The sequence below is a fragment of the Arachis hypogaea genome, chromosome 13, assembly GCF_003086295.3.
Source record: "Arachis hypogaea cultivar Tifrunner chromosome 13, arahy.Tifrunner.gnm2.J5K5, whole genome shotgun sequence".
NCBI lineage: Eukaryota > Viridiplantae > Streptophyta > Magnoliopsida > Fabales > Fabaceae > Arachis > Arachis hypogaea.
In genome coordinates, this window is record NC_092048.1 from 6736918 (window position 1) to 6755921 (window position 19004).

The 19004-nt window shown below is 34.5% G+C and overlaps 5 protein-coding genes across 5 annotated transcripts; 3 read left to right on the forward strand and 2 right to left on the reverse strand.

The window, feature by feature from the left end:
* Positions 1-1728: 1728 nt before the first annotated feature.
* Positions 1729-4657, reverse strand: LOC112736831 (RING-H2 finger protein ATL65). Its single transcript, XM_025786464.3, has one exon. The coding sequence runs from the start codon at positions 3838-3840 to the stop codon at positions 2557-2559; it is 1284 nt and encodes a 427-aa protein (XP_025642249.1). The 5' UTR covers positions 3841-4657; the 3' UTR covers positions 1729-2556.
* A 2962-nt stretch (positions 4658-7619) lies between these two features.
* Positions 7620-9271, forward strand: LOC112736833 (mitochondrial import receptor subunit TOM6 homolog). Its single transcript, XM_025786466.2, has 2 exons — positions 7620-7851; positions 8953-9271. Exon 1 carries the CDS (start codon positions 7665-7667, stop codon positions 7833-7835), a length of 171 nt encoding a protein of 56 aa, XP_025642251.1. The 5' UTR covers positions 7620-7664; the 3' UTR covers positions 7836-7851; positions 8953-9271.
* A 185-nt stretch (positions 9272-9456) lies between these two features.
* LOC112736832 (CASP-like protein 5C1) lies at positions 9457-11750 on the forward strand. The gene is made up of 3 exons (XM_025786465.2): positions 9457-10780; positions 11074-11206; positions 11433-11750. Exons 1-3 carry the CDS (start codon positions 10650-10652, stop codon positions 11625-11627), a joined length of 459 nt encoding a protein of 152 aa, XP_025642250.1. The 5' UTR covers positions 9457-10649; the 3' UTR covers positions 11628-11750.
* A 1616-nt stretch (positions 11751-13366) lies between these two features.
* Positions 13367-14749, forward strand: LOC112736834 (uncharacterized). Its single transcript, XM_025786467.3, has 2 exons — positions 13367-13727; positions 14063-14749. The coding sequence occupies exons 1-2, from the start codon at positions 13490-13492 to the stop codon at positions 14515-14517; spliced, it is 693 nt and encodes a 230-aa protein (XP_025642252.1). The 5' UTR covers positions 13367-13489; the 3' UTR covers positions 14518-14749.
* A 1344-nt stretch (positions 14750-16093) lies between these two features.
* On the reverse strand, positions 16094-18700 carry LOC112732503 (uncharacterized). The gene is made up of 6 exons (XM_025781248.2): positions 18625-18700; positions 17426-18522; positions 16900-17335; positions 16592-16796; positions 16350-16489; positions 16094-16266 (listed from the first exon to the last, which is right to left on the reverse strand). The coding sequence occupies exons 1-6, from the start codon at positions 18698-18700 to the stop codon at positions 16118-16120; spliced, it is 2103 nt and encodes a 700-aa protein (XP_025637033.1). The 3' UTR covers positions 16094-16117.
* Between the last annotated feature and the right edge of the window lie 304 nt (positions 18701-19004).

Consider the following 19004-nt stretch of genomic DNA (forward strand, 5'->3'; position numbering starts at 1 on the left):
AACTACCCAAATAAATTAAATAAACATATACATAAATAGATGATTGATTAATGAACGAACTTCCAATTAATTCATGTTGTCAAACGTTTTGTTTCACTAAGGGTATCAATAATTAAAGTAGGATATATATGATTCAAGCTACACCGTAATTCTATTCGTGAGTGTAAATTATTTTTCTAAAGCCTCTCTTATCTTAGCTGCGGGTTTAACCGAAACTCCACCCACACCTAAACCTTTCCACATGACCCTATCCAATTACATTCGTAAAAAAAAAAAAAAAAAAAATTATTTTCAACAAATAAAATATTTAATCCTTTCACATTTTATAAACATTAATATTATAAAAATTACAAAATTATGTCTATATTAAAAATTAAAAATAACATAATCATCATTAAGACTATCTAAAATTTCAAATTTTTTGTATTATTAGCAGATTGAATGCTTAGTTTGACAACATAAAATACTTGTATATAAAGGAGGGATTTAGTTCGAATCCCATCCCCTCATTATATATTAAAAGTTCAGGTAGATTGGATCGAGTTGGTATAAGTATAACATCCATAAAAAGTATTTACAAATTTAATTAATTAATAAATATTATTATTAATATTAACAAATAATTATAAATTATTCATATATTGTCAATTATAATAACGATATATAGTATTATTTGACTAAAAAGATACGATCTTTTAAAAATAATATATATTTGAAACATTATATTTTTTATTAACATATTGACAATAGAAAAACCACAATCGTTTATGAATATGACAAGTTATAATTACTGTGTGCAATATATTTAAATACACTCTTGTTCACTATTTAAAATACACTAATCAAGTATATTTTAACTATAATAACTAAGTGTAGGTAATCAAATGTGCATTTTACTGTACATTCACCCACATAATATTAAAAGATTCCTTTTCAATATTTAGCACATCCACTAAGGGTCAAACCTAGATGTATCATATTAAAAGACATATAAAACATACGGGAGAGTTTTAAATGTATCGAAAATACCAGTGTTATAATTATTTTAACCGTTTATTTGAATTATAAAAAATATATATAATATATATTAATTAAAATCAATAGTTAAAATAACTGAAATACTAGTATTTTTCGATACACTTAAAATTTTTTCAAAACATATAGATTACCACCTCAACTAAGGCCTGGACCTTCTAAATTAGTGTTAGACAGCCCCAATTTCAGACTTTCAATGTATCACTACATGATTGGGAGGCCCAAATTGATGGGCTTGTTAAAGTTCCGAAGAGAATATGGGCCGGATTTGGCTTAAAGAGCTCTTATGAAGTTTACCAATTAATAATTAAATCATGGAAATATGAAAATAGAAGAAACCTAATCTATTAATAATATAATAATAAAAAATTTATTCATATATTAAAATTAATTACTAATATATTTATGTATAAATATATATAATTTTATTTATTTTTATATATAGTTGAATTTAGTATACACATAAAATATTAGTATAATAATTGATGGCGGAAATAGCATGGTAGAGACTACGGCCTGAGATATGGTTTGTCAAAAAAGAGAAAGGAGGTGAATTCATGCACGTAAGTAGAGAAAAATTGGCATTGAATAATGAATGACACATAAAAGAAATTGAGGTAGACCATACACACAAAATTGAGAAGAGCTAACCGTAGGTAGAGTGAGTGACCATGGTAAAATTGCATGGAAAGATTCCCAAGTTGAAAAGCATATAAATGGCATTAATTATGTGATGATGAAAGGGTTCACATTGACAGTGTCACACACACATTAAACGAATCAAAGCAATGTTGCTTGTCAGCATACCCAATGCCATATACAATTAATGCCTTCCGTCTCTGGCCATGACTCATAGTAAGTAATAACTCATAACTCCCCACTATACAAAACTAACCCTAGCTATATAGTCTCTATACTCTATAATTTTCCACATGCATTCGGATCTCATAAGTCGGTGCCATAACAAAAAATATTTATATAGTCCTATATTATTATTATTATTATTATTATTATTATTATTGCCGCTATGCAAAATTCCAAAACCCACCCTCCTCTCTCACTCTTCATTCTCCAATGAACCAAACACAACCATCTCTTCTCATTTATGACCTTCCTCATTTAAAACTCTCACCTCTCTGATGAGCAGAGAGAGTCACAGAGACAATACTTAACATAATACCTCTCTCTTTCTCTCTCTTTCTCTCTCTCTAAAATAAATGCTGTAGCAAAGGGGTGCCATTAATGAGGCTCTACAAATTGCCAGACCAATCTCATTAAATTAAACGCATGCGACCACCCCAGCCATTTAATTCCACCATTGACCTGACCCACTGCACCGCCATCCACCACCACCGCGTCAAGCTTCAAACTTCAAACCCCTCACTTCTCTCCGGCGGTTCTTCCAATGAACCATCCTTCAATCACCATCTTCCACGTGTCCCCTTTGCACTCAATTCCACCAAAAAATTAATCTTTTCTCCTACCCAGTTCCAAATTTCACCTTTTTTTTCTTTTTCTCTTTCATCTTCTGTTGAACCTCTCCGGCGAAAGCAGTGCCTCGGGATCGCCGCATCTCAGCCGGCTCGACGAAAACCCCGCCGCGCCAGCTGCCGAGGTCAATACGGAAGACCTTAAGAACATGGGGCTAGCGATGGACTTACTCCGCCGCGACGAGCTCCCGCCACCGGCGTACCTCATGCTTGACTCCGACAACGGAAAAAACCCTCTTCGCCGGAAAAATGGTGACTTCATCCCTCTGTAGTATCTGAAAGAGAACACCCTCGGCTTCCCAATAGATCCAAACGGCGAAGGTCTCTTGCTCCAGAAACTGCTGCTGCTCCCTCCTCTCCGGTACCGCCACGGGGACGCCGTCGCCGGCTCCATTACCAACATCCTCTCCGACGCCAAGCTCCTTTCGAACCCAAACGAATAAGAACGTTTCAATAGAAAGTCCCTCCCGTTGAACCCCTCCTCCGGAACTTCCACGGTAATCTCCGGCGCCGCCGAAACCGTCGCCGTAGCATGACGATAGTCCTCCGGAGGAGGCGGAGTGTGCTCCGCCGCTATCCGGTGGAAGATGGCATCGTCGTCGAGACTTGGTCGAATCCTAGCGGCGAACATGGGAGTAAACGGCGAGGCGGCGGAGAGAACCCCGGCGCGGCAGAGAGGGCAGTTTGCGTGGGAACGAAGCCAAGCATCGATGCAATCAACATGGAAGGTGTGTGAGCAAAGAGGCAAGGTTCGAACGTAATCATCGTCTTCGAATTCGAAGAGGCAAACGGCGCAGTCGCGGCGTGAAGATGAACGGCGAGAGGAGGTGCTGTTGAGTTCGCCGGCGTATAGGGCGGCGTAAAGGGAGAAAGGGATGGTTTTGATGACGGAGTCGTCGAGGCCGTAAGGGGAGAAGGAGGAAGGTGGGATATGAGGGTCGAAGGGGGAGTCGTAGTAGTAAGGGAGGGAGTCTAGGTCGCCGGAGGAGGAAGGGAGGAAGGAATGAGTGCGGCGGCGACGGCGGAAGCGTCTTATGAGGCGGTGGAGTGGAGGAGTGAGGTGGCGGGCTATGAGACGGGAGTATGTAACGAGGAGGAAGGCGGCGGCGATGACAACAACCATTGCTATGAGGGGAGGGCTGAAGTCCACCGGAGACTTAGAAGGTGACGGTGGCGGCAGCGTTGACTTGGTGAAGGTGGCGGATGGAGATGGAGATGGAGATGGAGATGGTGTTGGAGGCCATATCCAATGATGAGAAGAAGAAGGTGGCATGATGGTGGTTGAATTAGGATGATGATGGTGATGCATCTGCATGAGACAGAGAGAGAAAGAAAAAAGAGAAGAGAAGAGAAGAGAAGGGAAAGAGAGTGAGTCTCTGACACTGTGCAATTGATAACGCAATGCACAAAACTAAACCGTTGACTGTGGATTTATCTTCTTCTACTTCTCTTTCTAATACAAATAAAGGCCTATCTATTTCTATTTCAAATTCATTGTCAAAAATTATTAAATCATTTAATCATTCATTTTATATAAAAATATTTGTATATCAGATTATCACATTAATTATGGTAACTAGTTTTCCATTGTAAGTTGAAAAAATATATTCTGTAATTATATAGGTATTTATTTTATAAGTTCTCATAAAATGTTATAATAAAAAAATAAAATATTACTAGTTAATTATCGAGTGAGAAAAATTAAAAAAAAAAAGATTTGTCTCAAAATATTAATGTAAGCTAAACATATGATTTAGCATTAATTATTTATTGGATTTTGCTTAATATTATATTAGTGTTGGCAAAACTTTGATGCAAAAGATGTCACAAAAGACATTTATTTTAGAGAGAAATGATTGCGTGTGTTAATTTAGCGGTGTTGACTTTTTTGGCAGGACTTAGAAAGGTTTATGTGTGGGTTGTGGTGGTACGACACGTCATGGTTTGCTGAATTTAAGAGTTTAGAATTTAGACCCAACTGCAACTGCGCCTTCACCTTCCATCTTCTGTTCCACGCGCCATCTTTCTGCTTCTGCCATCTTAGGCGCCAAACATTCAAACATTATTATTACTTTCTTACTACTAACATTCCCATTGTATTCTACTTTCAAGTTATAAATACTCTTTTATTACATAATATTTGTAATGTTTGGGTAGTATTTTTCCTTTTAGGTTACTTCTATAATAATGCAAATTTAAAACAAACGCTATTCACTCAAATTAGTTCTTTCATATAAAGAAGTACTCTCAACTATTTCAATTAATCTCTATTTATAAATTATTTAATCAAATAAATTTAACTAAATTATTTACCCTCACATATACTTATTTTTTTCTTTGCGCTTCTATGGTACTTTTTTTTTCGTTACTGTTGATACTTTGTTTGTTTTTTCGTTATTTTTCTCTTTTATTATTATCGTTATATCACTTTCTCTTTCTCTTTCTCTTCTTTTTCTTTTTTTATTAGAATTTTTTTTTCTTCTCCTAAATCATTTTCATCATCATCATCGTCTTTTTTTATACATATCGTTATTATTGTTATCATTATCGTAGAATTATTGCTATATTGATAACATTGCCTAATCCAAAATTGATTTGGATATATTTTTGTTGATAATTTAGTTATTTTTTTGTGTTGTTTTCAAGCTTGAGTTTGTGTGTCACAATTATTAAGTAATTTTGGTACATTTCTGAGTTAATTAAAGTGTGTAGCAAAAATCGATGTAAAATACTAAGACATTTATGTGTTATTGTTAAGAAATTTCGATATATTTTTATTCTAATAAGTTCTGTATCATTCAAAACTCTTCCTCTTCCTCCTCCTCATCTTTTGCTACTTCTTCTTCTTCTTTTTCTTCATTTTTATCATTTTTTTATTCATCTTTTTCTTCTTGTTTTACATGCTCAATTTTCTCCTTGTTTTACTCTTTTAATAGGAATAAAAACAAAAAAATCAAACAAAGAAGAAGAAAAAACACATAATGCTGTAAAATTATTTGAAAGAGTATAAAACTACATTCATTCAATTAAAAGAAAGAAAGAAAGAAATTAAAAAAAATGCAGCATTAAAGAAAATATTTTTGTGTGTCTATAGCGAAATTTCGATGTAAAAACTAAGACATTTTTGTTTTATTATTAAAAAATATTGGTGTATTTGTATTCTGATAAGTGCTGTATAATTCAAAACTCTTCATCTTTTGCTGCTTCTTCTTCTTCTTCTTCTTCTTTTTCCTCGTCATCATCATCATCTTTTTTTTTCTTATTCACCTTTTTCTTTTTATTTTACCTTCTCAAGTTTCTTCTTATTTTACTCTCTTAACAATAATTAAAAAAATTAAACAAAGAAGAATAAAAACACATAATGCTGCAAAATTATTTTGAAAAAAAGATGAACTTACATTCATTCAACTAAAAGAAAAAAATAAGAAAAAAAAAAAGAAGAAAAAATGCAGCATTAAAAAAATATTTTTGTGTATTTGTAATAAAATTTCAGTGTAAAAACTAAGACATTTATATGTTATTATTAAGAAATTTCGGTGTATTTTTATTCTAATAAGTTCTGTATAATTCAAAACTCTTTCTCTTTCTCCTCCTCATCTTTTACTTCTTCTTTTTCCTATTCTTTTTCATCATCATCATCTTCTTTTTTTTTTTTATTTATCTTTTCTTTCTTGTTTTACCTTCTCAATTTTTTTTTTGTTTTAGTCTCCTAACAAGAATAAAAACAAAAAAATCAATTAAAGAAAAAGAGAAACATATAATACTGCAAAATTACTTGAAAGATAATAAACCTATATTCATTCAACTAAAAAAAGAAAGAAATAAGAAAAAAAATACAGTATTAAAGAAAATATTTTTGTGCTGTTCGGTAGGTCGGGTACCGTACGGTTCGGGTTGATGCTTCGGTTGGTGGGAAGGAGATCACCTGGTTCCGAGCTGCTGGGTTGAAGAGGGTGTGGACGACTTCCCGAGCACTTCATGTGGAGAGGGGGGTGTCACCTGCAAGGACACTCCGACGCTCTAGTCAGTGAAGTGTGCAGGCGAATAAGGGTTGAGTGGTGTGTGACGTACCTTGGGGGAAGGGCAGGTCCTTCCCCATATATACCGTGTCAGAGGTGGGCCCTGCAGGGATAGACCCACCTTCTTCGAGGCCTCCCTTGCACAGCTGTGGCGAAGCTGTCAGGAACGCGTGTTAGGGACGCGTGTCCGGGTCGAAATCTGAGCGTCTCACCCCCGATCGTTCGGCTCGGTGCTGCTCGGGTTGGGCCGGCCCGTAAACTGCTTGGGTCAGGCCGTAACATGTGCATTTGTAGCAAAATTTCGGTGTAAAAACTAAGAAATTTATGTATTATTATTAAAAAATTACTATATATTTTTATTCTAGTATGCATAATTTAAAACTCTTCATTTTTCTCATCTTCTGCTACTGTTTTTTCTTCTTCTTCTTCTTATTTCATTTTGTCATAATTTTTTTTGGAAAGAAAAAATCAACCAAAGAAGAAAAAAATACATAATGTTGCAAAATCAGCAAAAAAGAGAAGGAAAAAAAATGAAGCAACAACAACAACAATAAAAAGAATGACGAAGAGGATGAAACACGCAAAGAAGAAGAAAAAACAACGCGAAGAAAAAGGAGGAGAAACGCAAAAAAAAAATGAGAAGAAGAAGGAAGAGGAAGAGGAAGAGGAGGAGGAACGCAAGATATAAACTTTGGAGGAGGAACGCGAAAAAGAAGAAACACAAGAAGAACGCGTTTTGTTGAGATAAAGTTAATTTGTTTGGACTTATTTGCCAAAAAAACTTGTATGTGTTCATTGTCGCTGTGAAGGTTCTTTTAATAATATTTTTAAATTACTCTTTTTTGTAAGTGCATAGGAATTTAGACAAGTTTTTTTTTTTTTTGGATAGGATGTGGACACGATGGAATAATGGATCCCATCCCTTTTTAAAGAAAAATATATGGGCCTTGTGGGCTCTCACTGCTAAGAAAAAAAATAGGAAAGGGTGTGGTACAAATAACAAAACGGCAGAAATTGCTGGAGAACCAAAAACCCTAAATCGTACGAGAAGAGCGAATTTGGGAGCTAGGGTTTAAGCTTTCGATCAGTTTCGAAGAAATCAGAAGAGGAGGCAGCCATCATGTTCCCAGGAATGTTCATGCGGAAGCCAGATAAAGCTGCGGCATTGAAGCAGCTGAAATCTCACGTCGCCATGTTCGGTGCTTGGGTTGTCGTCGTTCGAGTCACCCCTTACATTCTTCACTTTCTCAACCGCGACAAAGACAACCTCGAGCTCAGGCTCGAGCTTTAGGCTCCAGCTTCATCAGGTAACTCCCCCCCCCCCCCCCGCCCCAATTCACTTCCATTTTAGATTCAATTTTTCGCTACCCGAGGAAAAATAATTAAAACAGAAAACCATTTTTCCTTTAAATATGTTGTATGCGAATTTGGGGAATTCTCTCATTATTTGCTTGAAGTTTCTGAATTTTCTGGTTTGGCAAATAATTGATGAATTGTTACGTTAAAGGTTTCTGTTAAAACGTCCTGTTGTTAACACAATAAGATTTGTAGTTTATTCTACATAATAAGTATTTGACTTGGAATCTATGAGTTTATTTTCGGTATCTTAAAAGCAAATACAGTATGCTGTTTCAGTTAGGATATGTGACGAATTAGGGTCAGTTAATTGAAAATTGAGTGTATCATGTGAGGAATTGAGTTTTGGAAGAGGACTATACTTTAATCTATGTTGACGTTATAACATTGTGCCATTCATGTTTTCCTAAAAGAATATAGTATATGGTATACATCTTAAAATTGGGTTTATGTGGTTGTTTTCAACTTGATGATTAGTATGAATTCTAAAATCAACTATTCTAAAACATGAGTTATAAAGTGATTGCATTTTTCACCCTATTTCCTTCCATTCGGAAATAACTGTCATATTTTGGAAGTATTTAGACATAATTTGAGGTCACACGTTCCAAAACATTGCACTTAATTCTGGACAGAGGTAGTGGTACCTAACCTTTGTCGTGTGTTCTGCTAAAGATGAACTTATAATCATGTGCTGATTAATCATCAAAATCATCAAAAACCAATGCTGATTAATCATAAAAAAAAACAAAAATTAGGATCTCAGGTGGGTATATCATCCTTTATAGTAGTTGTTCTTGTATATATTTATGGTTAATGATTTAGTTTGGATTTATATTCTGTCCATAATTTTAATTATCGTATTTGTGCATTTATCTGAACATCTTTATTTTTATTTAGTGTGCGTTCTTTTAAGGAATCCAGTTTTCTTGGTGTCTACCATTCAATTGTAGTTTCTTCTACTACATTTATTGATATTGTTTTAGTACCTTGCCACATTTCTGTTCATTGAGAACTTGTGTTAATGGCTAGTCTCTTCTTAATTTGTGCAGCTGTCTTGATGTGGAGGAATAGGTGCTTGGGTTCGGAAAGAATTTATGGGAATTATGTTTCAATGTAACCCTGCAAATCATTAGTCCATCTCATAATGTTGCTTGCTAGTTTAAAATTATTAAATTAATATTCCATTTACATTTGGTCATTTGGAATGGTGAGTAGACACTGTATGGCTGTTTAACCACATTGATAAACCGTGTGATGTGAAGGGTTTTTTTCTTTTTTTCTTTTCTTTTTTTTTTTTAAAAAACCAAATGAAACAAAGAGAACATTTGAGGCAGAGTACGTATACGCATAAAATTTTATTACACAAAATTTTCCCCTTTCCCTTTCTAGTTGGTCTTTTTATTAAGCACAAGTTGCATGTATTTTGGTGGGAACTAATCAGATGCTTACTAAATGAGGTGTGTTTAGGTAGGAGTACAAGTGATGAAATACTTTTTATTCTAAAAAGATACTGCTATTATAGATGCAAACATAATTGAATTGGTATTAAGTGAACATGTAATAATATTTATTTATATCTTGATTATTTTGTTATCCAATGATTTATTGACACCTATAGCTACCACCCCCACCGAGAGGGTTCTCTACTACCACTAGTTTCACATGATAACATCACTTTCCAACGAGAATGGGGTCACAACACTTGTGACAAATGGCAAATCTAAGTTCCTTCTTTTGAAAGCACTGGTTGACAATGTTCCTCTACAGCATATTCATACAATTTATTAATTCAATTTCGACACAGATGCATTCCACAACTTAGTGAAAGAAAAGAAGGGGGGCAATGGGGCATGGCATGGAATATAAAAAAGAAATATTTAAGGGAAAAGAAATCGAATCTTTTGATCAAAGGAATCATCTTTTCATAATCTTTGTTTTGTTTATTTGAGTAGATATTACCTTAAATTTAAGTCTCTCAAATTAGGAGGGTTATGTGCACATAAACGTTTCTACTATAAACAGAAATAAAGAGAGAGAAAAAAGTTAGGATAAATGTCTTCTCACTGGTACCTAAAGAAACCTCTGAGAGTCATAGTCTCACCTATTTAGTGCCTTGAAGGACATGCCACCGAACGAGGAATTAAAGTAACACCATGTGTCAGCTCCATCATAATAATAATTAAGCACATCATTTACTCAATCAGCAGAACAAACCCAAAAGATAAAAAACCTTTGAGCCACTCCAAGCTTCCATGATCTAAAAGAAATAAAAGACTTGGAAGAGAGATGTCTGCTTCATCATGGTTATAAAAAAGTGCACACCCCATCATCATGTTCTTTACTTACGTACTGGAATTCTTTTCCTATAGTCCTCATATTGTATTGTTTCACACTTGGCACAAACACAAGGGGGTTGTGACTGGTGACTGGTGACTGGTGATTGAGTGTGGGAATTTTGTCTTTCTTTCTACAGAAAATAGTTAGTCTTGGGAGCTGTGAGATCTTATCTTGTTGTGGTTCATGTGTGTGTGTTTGTAGCAGCAAAAAGTTTCATATGAATGAATTATAACTTTGGAAAGCTACAAGACTTTAGTGGTGGGGGTGCTGTGGATGTGGTTTCAGTGTTGAAGGACAGATATGATAATGATAGAAGCATGTCATAATAAGGGAATTCAAGAAGAAGAAAAAGAAGAGGGAATTAATAGTAGTATTAGAGTACAATCCATGCATTAAATTTCTGCTTTTAATGGATGAATTACCTGGCTCTGTGGGCACCAGTGCCAGCTTCAGCCTCAGATTGGGCCAGGCTATTTTCTCATCTTCTTCACTCCTCTTTATGTCTTTGGGAGTTGAATTCTACAGCTACACAGCTTTCTGGTACTTCTACATTTTCTGGTCCCCACCTTTTTTCCTAATCTCAGAAAAAAGGGATTTTGACTTTAATTTCTCTGTTAATTCTGCTTTGGTTTGTTTTCTTTTTCCTTTCTGGCTTGCCTAAGATTCTCTGGAGATTTTAGGATCTGTTGTTAAGTCCCTTCATACATAGGCTAATGAATCATATCTCATGTCATAATTGAGTCTTTTGGTGAATGTTTAACTTGTAGTTTTATCCATAAACTCTGCTTGCATAACTGAATTTTTTCTGTTTTTGGGTTTACTGTTGTTTTTAGCTATTTGGTAACAATTATGGGATTGGTGATACCTTGGAGCTTCACATTAGCATTGGTTGATGGATATTCAGTTCTTGTCAAATGCCCTATTCGTCAACCAGGAATTCTCATGATTATTGTTGTTGGAGATTGGGTATGTAACTGTAACCATCTTTTTCTTCTGATCAAAGAATTTGTATCACTTGACATATAGATATATAGCAACTATAATAGATAGAATTTCGATTTAACTCTTCGAATCTTTCGGTATTACGATTCTGAATAAGTTAATCGATTTTACAATATTTCTACTGGGTCTAAATCTTAACCTAGCAAGTAGCAACAATCTGTTTGTTTATATATCTTTTGGGTGTAAACAGATATTATCAACACTGACATTAGCAGCAGCTTGCTCAACAGCTAGTGTTGTGGATCTCTTGCTCCATTCCCATGGCAATTTTTGTCCTCCAAAGCTTTGCAGCAGGTACAGGATATCTGCAATCATGGCCTTCTTCTCATGGTTTCTGTCTTTGGCATCCTCTCTTTTCAATCTTTGGCTATTACCCTCTTTGTAATTTTCCTGTATAATATTAGATTTCATTTTTTGGTATTTTTTTAGATATACACACATTCAATTATGTATTGTCATGTCTGACTTTTGAATAAGCAATGAAAAAGAAGATTCTTGGTGCCTCTAACTACTTACCAATGGAAGAAGTGCTATATTACAAAAGGGCACCATAGAAACCTTTGGAATCAAATATATGAATTTGAAAGGTGTTTGTAGCATGACATATTCATAGGTCATGAGCACCATTAAGAATATGATGAATGCAATGGCAACAATGCATTATTACGGATCCTATAGTAAAGTCATTGTCTATCAATTTAACTGTCATTTCTGCAACTACACAATAAATAATTTATGACATTTAATATATTCAGAGGGAATGAAATATTACACAACAAAAGCACCATCTCTGCTTGAAGCTTCAAAGCTTCTTCCATCTTCCATTCAGAACACAAACCCCTTTATCAACACTTAAATAACTCTTCTTGGGAACCAAATCATACACTTATCACAAAGTAACACAATCATCATGTCAAGGATTCAAGAACAAGGCCTAAGTAAACACATTCAGACAAAAAACAAAAGATCATTCAGAAAAAGGTAATAATAAAAATACTGGACTAATCAAAATTTCAGATCAAAGTAAGCATTAAAAGCCAAGTAGCACTTAACCCAAAGATTTATTTATAGGACTCTGCTTGTTTGAGAATCTGTCGGTTTAATATGAGTAGAACCATTGATGTAATAACACATGATTTGTTTAACCCAAAGAACATGATTTGCCAAAAGTAGCAACCAATATGTTGCAGTGAGTGAAGACTAATATCCATCCATGTAATATTTTCAATCGCTCTTAAACAAGTGCTTTACATTTATCTATACTTCCAATGAGAGATTGAATTGGATTACTGATAAAATGACTCAATTATGCCAATAAAGGCTTAGATTACATCTAGAGATTGAATTGCCTTACCACACTGCTTTAAGTTTGAAAGGCTAAGAGGGAAATTGGAGGGAACAAAATTTCATTCTTGACATGGACAAAACAAAGGTCACCACACAATTGCTGCAGAATGAATAACATTCCTCATGTTTGTTAAAGAAACAAAATGAAAGGAGAGAGATATCATAAAATTAAAGTAGTATTTTGTCATTATTGTTCAACTAGCTTGTGACATTTGTTCTTCAAAGAAGCAGTACAGATTCTCAGAACTCAAAAGCACTCGCTGCGGAAAACATCTATTCTAATTGTGACACCTTGCAAAATTAACCACTCTACATCTTTGGTGATGCTCTTCTAAGAAAACTGCATGACCTCAAAAAGTTAGAAACAACTTGTTCTATGCCTACTAATTTATATCCAAGAATCAGTTCCTCAAACTTGCATCATGGGTCATTTCCATTCTTGTTGAAGATACAATCAAATGGATAAGCTAGCCTTTAAATCAAGCAAGAGGAATTTATTCCTTTTCTTAACTTTAATGTGTTTTACTTTATCCACCCTATTGAATAAAATACTTGCATGATCTGTGATCAGAGTCAATCAATGAAGCTCCATGATTTCCAGTAGTATTATCTTTATTGATCCCTTCATTAGTTCTTCAAATCGAATTAGTCAAATTTAGAAAGAAAAATGATGAAAAGTAAACAAAACAAGTGGCATATATTCTTTAGTGGGGGCATGTAGGATTCCCATGAACTCTAACACCTCCTCAAAGCTAAGCAAGCATAATTCTCTTTTTCAAATGCTTCAACCATAAGCCAAATTTAACCCCAAATTCAACAAATGTATATATAATAACCCTTTGACACCAATATTCCATTCTCATAATAATCACAAATACACACACATAGAGATAGAGAAGCATGAAATACAATGAGATATACCATTTCCACCACCCTTATCACAAGCTGAAGTTCGAGAACTCTGAAATCCCATTCAAATGTGATGGATGCAAGGAAGTCGGCATAGGGTCACGCTACAAATGCTCCACTAACACCCTTTGTGACTATGATCTTCACATGCAATGTGCATTACCTTCCCCTACTTTCTTCCACCCTTTCTACAGAAAATGCAACTTCCAATTCATGTCTCACCCTCCAGGTTACCGTTCACTTTACACAATTGTTCAATTATATTAAGAGTCTGTTGTTGGTCAAAAGTTGTTGCATAGACCGTCCGATTTGTGTACTCTAAATTTTTTTAATTTTTTAAACACAAATTAGTGGTCCAATTGTATCCCAAATTTTTAAAATTTTTTACACATAAATCGAAGGGTCCCATCTATGTACCTTCTATAGTTTTAAAAAACACCAGAAATTATCACGTTAAAGTATAACACTCCTCCTACTTCCATATCTAAATTTTTTAGCCTTCTGTGTGTGCCCTTTTATTAGGTGTTTTTCCGGTACTAAAATTTTGTGAATGGGTGATATCAGGTGAGACGGCACGATACTGCAATGCATGTGAGAAGGACGTGAATGGGTTCGTGTACCATTGTAGGTCATGCGGCTATGATCTGCACCCATGCTGCGCGAAGCTTCCGATGGTTGTGGAGGAGGGTGAAGTGAAGCTTTACCTGTACAGAAAAGTGAGGTCATGGTGCCACCATTGCGGTAGAAAGGGAGGTAGTTGGAGTTACAGGTCGAAGTGCAAGAGCTACACCGTTCATGTGGCGTGTGTGAGGGAGATGCTTGTGGAGAATTGGCACCATGTTTATACAAACAGCATCAGCATCAGCATGCAGAGTAGTGTGCATAGGAGTAAGGGGAGGATGAAGAACAGGTGCTGTGATATTGCAGCATTTGCTCTGCAGATTGTTATCTCAGCGATCTTGGGAGATCCAACGCCTATCATTTCTGCCATTGTTGCCTCACTCATTTCAACTTCTTAGAATCTCATCCAAATCTATGCGCGCCTATTATGTTCTTCAATCTACAAAAACAATAACTTTATCGTGTTGATTACCTATAAATCTTTACATAGATTCTGAATAGTTTGAATTTTGAATGATTTGATAACTAGAATATAGAATTTGAGTTTGTTTTGACTTGAGTTCAACCCTGTACAAAAAAGCTATCGTATGAAAAGATCTTCATATAATATAGAGATATTTATATGTTAAATAGTTTTGTTAAAGATATTAGAACATTCAACTTTTTAACTAGAGTATATATATGAAAATATTTTTATGTGAGAAATTATTTAATATAAATTTTTTTTTTTTGAAAATAAGAGCTCAACAAAATAGAATGGAGGTAGAGTTAGACAGCCCCACAATTCTAACTACAACTAAAACACAAACCCAAAATAACAAATAGTCCGCATGTCGTCTTCGGCATAGCTATTAATAACAAAAGAGATCAACACCTATCCACTCGTTAACACTGATCACAGTCTTATTAATAATCTCTTCAACACCTTTGCTTTTATTCTGAAAAATACTCATATTCCTTTCCATCCAAATGTTCTACACGATAGCACAAAAGTATCTTATCCTATGCTTGCTTATTTAATATAAAATTAAACATGCTATTTCATTTTCTATAATATAATAAATTTAGCTATAAAAATAATCTAAATAAGAGTACTTGATTTTTCGCTCATGTATAATAGTTTGCATATTCTATTAAAACTTACTAAAATAATATACTAATAGAGTGATGATTGAGAGTCTTAATTCATCTTCTTAATACTTAAACAGATAAAAATTTAAAAATATATGAAATTTTATCAAAACATCAAAAAGATAAAAAATTCAAAAATTTATTTATTTAAAATTTAGAAAAATAAACTAGGACTCCTAATCATGTTTTATAGCTATATATTTTTATATGTATGTATAACCTTTTTTTTTTGTGATATATATTTACATTGTATTTTTTTTTTTTTTTGTCATTACATTATTCACATATCCACTCATCAACACTATAAGGTTCTTGATTTCAGTCTCAGAATTGGGCTATATGTGATATATAGGCCCAATATCCGCAAGGATACATTAAAAAAAGAAAAAAGAGATGTACCAAAAAGAGTAAAAGAAGAAAGACCAAAAATATGTGAAACCAAGAAGGCAAGAGACAAGAATCTTGACCGCAAAAAGAAAAAAGAATTATGGGAGCAAGAATCTAAATGATATTACTACTTGTTTTGGCTTCACTCTCCAAGGAAAAAACAAGGTCTCAAGACCAAGGTTCAGAAAACCGGACCGGTCATCAAACCGCTCTAGTCACTGGTTCACTGGTTTACTGGTTTAACCGGTTTAATCGATGGTTCAACCGGAAAAACCGTTTAGAGTAGAATAATAAATAAATTATAAATACACATCCTAAAATATAATTATAGTCTGATATAAATCTTAAAATATCTTCGAAATTTAAAACACTACATAAAATATCATCAACCAAATACATATGATCTTATCAAAATCCAAACTCAAAAGTTAAATAGTAATAAAAACATATCTAAATATTAAATCCCAACATCATGGTTTATCAATCAAAATCCGCAAGAACTTGTTGCAAATCTGCTTCGGTGGGATGATCTTCACCTTCATTCCCACCTTGATCAGCAGAAGAAAGAGATGCAGCATAAAGACCACTACTACCACCGCCACTTTGATATAAATCAGCATCAATTTCACCTAATAAAATAGAAATGTTATTATTATATGATAAATTAACAACATTCTAATAAATCATTAGAAACTAAATATACTATACTCACGCAATAAGTCATCCACATTACTAGGAAGATCAGGCTCTTTCTCTACAACCTCTTCAGTCACCCAGAAGTCAACTTGACTGATACTTTCATAATCAATTGGATCATGCTGTGTCTTTTGCTTTCTTTTTTCTTTTTCCTTCCTAAAAAGTTAAATACAATATATGGAGATTTAATAATTTACAAATTTATTATGATAAAGATTACAAATGAAACAATATAGTATTTCATGAAACATATATTACCTGGATTTAAGACGCAAATTATAGGTAACATAAACAATGTCATTCAGTCTATCATGCTCCAATCTATTTCTTCTTTTTGTATGAATCTGGTCAAAAAGGCTCCAATTTCTCTCACACCCAGAAGAAGCAGATGCTTGGCTAAGAATGCGAACAGCTATCTTTTGTAGACATGGAGCAGAGCCTCCGAATAACCTCCACCATTCATCTACCAATTATAAAACCATAACATATTATAAGATATTAATTAAGAACATAGGAGCTCAAAACAAGTTACTATTGATTAAACAAATATTCAACCATATTCTTACCAGGCTTAAGTTCAGATGCAGCTGGAATAACTTCTTGTCTATCAAAACTTTCCTTCCGATCTCTATATAAATGTATTTCTTTCATTGCCTGAACTGAATCCAAATTGTTACACTTGCAATACAAGGTAACAAGATCAAGCAAACCTCGCATAACATCAGGTGCTTCTTTATAATTTTCATTAAAAAAGAATTTAGGATTCAGGAAGTAAGCTGCCGCATGAAGATCTTTCTTCAAATGCTTGTCCCATCTTGAGTTGATAATATCTGTGTACGGCTGATATGCAGTCTTGGATTGCCTAAACATCTCCTTAATTGCATCTTCTGCCCTTAGCATTCCTTCATAAACATATCCCAAAGATGGGGGGTCATCAGCATCAACAACCCTCAGCAAGTAAATCAGAGGGCCCACAAGTTTACATACAGTAAAGCAATCATCCTAAAATTTGACGTCCAGAATGATAGCACTCACAGCTCTACCAGTAGCACTCCTTCCTAATTTGTGATCAGTGAAAATTGAATCTACAACCAATTGTTGCAACTCCTTTTTACGGTCAAAGATGCTCTTCAATGTAATAAACACAGTTGCAAACCGGGTTGCACCAGGACGTACAATTTCTCTCCAACGAGGTCTTTGTCTTAGCCAAGATAAGAAAACCGTATGATTGTACACAAATACTGTGATCTTTGAAGCACGAGTTGCAAGGTTAGAAATATGCGCCATGCTGCTTATATCTTTTAAAATAAGATTAAGGCAATGAGCAGCACATGGTGACCAATAGATATTATCATATTTTCTATTGATAAGCATACCAGCAGCAACATAATTGGCCGCATTGTCAGTCACAACATGCACAATATTATTTGGGCCAATCCATTCAATCACCTCAGAAAACAAAGTACACAAGTGTGAAGCATTTTTTACCATACTGGAAGCATCTACTGATTTCACAAAGCACAAACCTTTAGAACAATACACCAAGAAATTGATTAACGTCCTTTGTCTTTGATCTGTCCAACCATCAGCCATGAGGGTACATCCAGTTTCCTTCCATGCACTCCTATAACTATCAACTAGCATTTGACTTTCTCTTTTAAGATCAGCCAACAAATGAACCCTTAACTTATCATAAGAAGGCCCCTTGTAACCAGGTCCAATACCAGCAACACCATCCAACATATCTTGGAAATATGGCGACATCACAGCATTAAATGGAATTTTACAATCCAAAAGCCACCGAGCAAATCGTTTATCAACCTCGTGTATCGCCTCTTTGTTTTGCAAAACACTCTTAATACTTGGTTGAGCTCCTGGAGTTGTTCTTGGTGCAAACATAGGAGGAATGACTTTGGCTTTTTTCTTTGGATCGCCTCCAACTCCTTGCTGATTCAAGGTACGCTGCTGTTCCTGTTCTTCTTGGATTGCCTCATCAATTGCATCCTCTACCTCATCACCACCCTCTTCACCAAAACTTACTTTTCTTTTCTTTTTGCTGGCCTGAATATCTTTCAACAAACTTTCCATCTGTTTTTCCACATCATATGGAACTTTAGGACATTTTTTCACGTCTCCGGTAATCTTTGCTAGATGTTTCTTCATCCTGTGAATTCCACCTCCATTGAAAACTTGTAGACAAAATAAACATTGATACTGTGGTTTTCCATTCACTGTTTGTAGAGCAACATATTTTCAAGCTAAATCTGTTTTTCCCCTAAGGTTCGAAGAACCTTGTGACTGACTATCGTTAGCACTACGGGAATTAGGATTAGCAGCATCATTCGAAATAGGAGTATCGGCAGGCATGTTATTATTCACAGAATCATTGTTATCAGCAGTTGCTTCTTGATTAATACTATCTTCCATAACTAAAATTAATAAAACATATATGAAATTAAAAACAGCCACAGCAATAAACATTAACAATTCTAACAATTCTAAACAGCCACAGCAGAACAAATTTGAGAAATTCAGCCAGTCAACAAATATGCAAAACCGAGTCCGTTTCCAGCATTAACAAAGTACAAAACAGTAACAAATTTGAGCTACAAAACAGAAATTTGAGCAACACACAGAAATTGAACTACAAACACAAATTGAACTACAAACA

Coding starts and splice junctions, on each gene's coding strand:
- LOC112736832 (XM_025786465.2), top strand. CDS start 10,650: ATGGATGAATTACCTGGCTCTGTGGGCACCAGTGCCAGCTTCAGCCTC. Junction 10,781..11,073: donor TACAGCTACACAGCTTTCTG/GTACTTCTACAT, acceptor TGTTGTTTTTAG/CTATTTGGTAACAATTATGG. Junction 11,207..11,432: donor TTATTGTTGTTGGAGATTGG/GTATGTAACTGT, acceptor GGGTGTAAACAG/ATATTATCAACACTGACATT.
- LOC112736834 (XM_025786467.3), top strand. CDS start 13,490: ATGAAATACAATGAGATATACCATTTCCACCACCCTTATCACAAGCTG. Junction 13,728..14,062: donor ATTCATGTCTCACCCTCCAG/GTTACCGTTCAC, acceptor GGGTGATATCAG/GTGAGACGGCACGATACTGC.
- LOC112732503 (XM_025781248.2), bottom strand. CDS start 18,700: ATGCCTGCCGATACTCCTATTTCGAATGATGCTGCTAATCCTAATTCC. Junction 16,797..16,899: donor TGCATCTGAACTTAAGCCTG/GTAAGAATATGG, acceptor TATAATTGGTAG/ATGAATGGTGGAGGTTATTC. Junction 16,267..16,349: donor TAATGTGGATGACTTATTGC/GTGAGTATAGTA, acceptor CTATTTTATTAG/GTGAAATTGATGCTGATTTA.
- LOC112736833 (XM_025786466.2), top strand. CDS start 7,665: ATGTTCCCAGGAATGTTCATGCGGAAGCCAGATAAAGCTGCGGCATTG.
- LOC112736831 (XM_025786464.3), bottom strand. CDS start 3,840: ATGCAGATGCATCACCATCATCATCCTAATTCAACCACCATCATGCCA.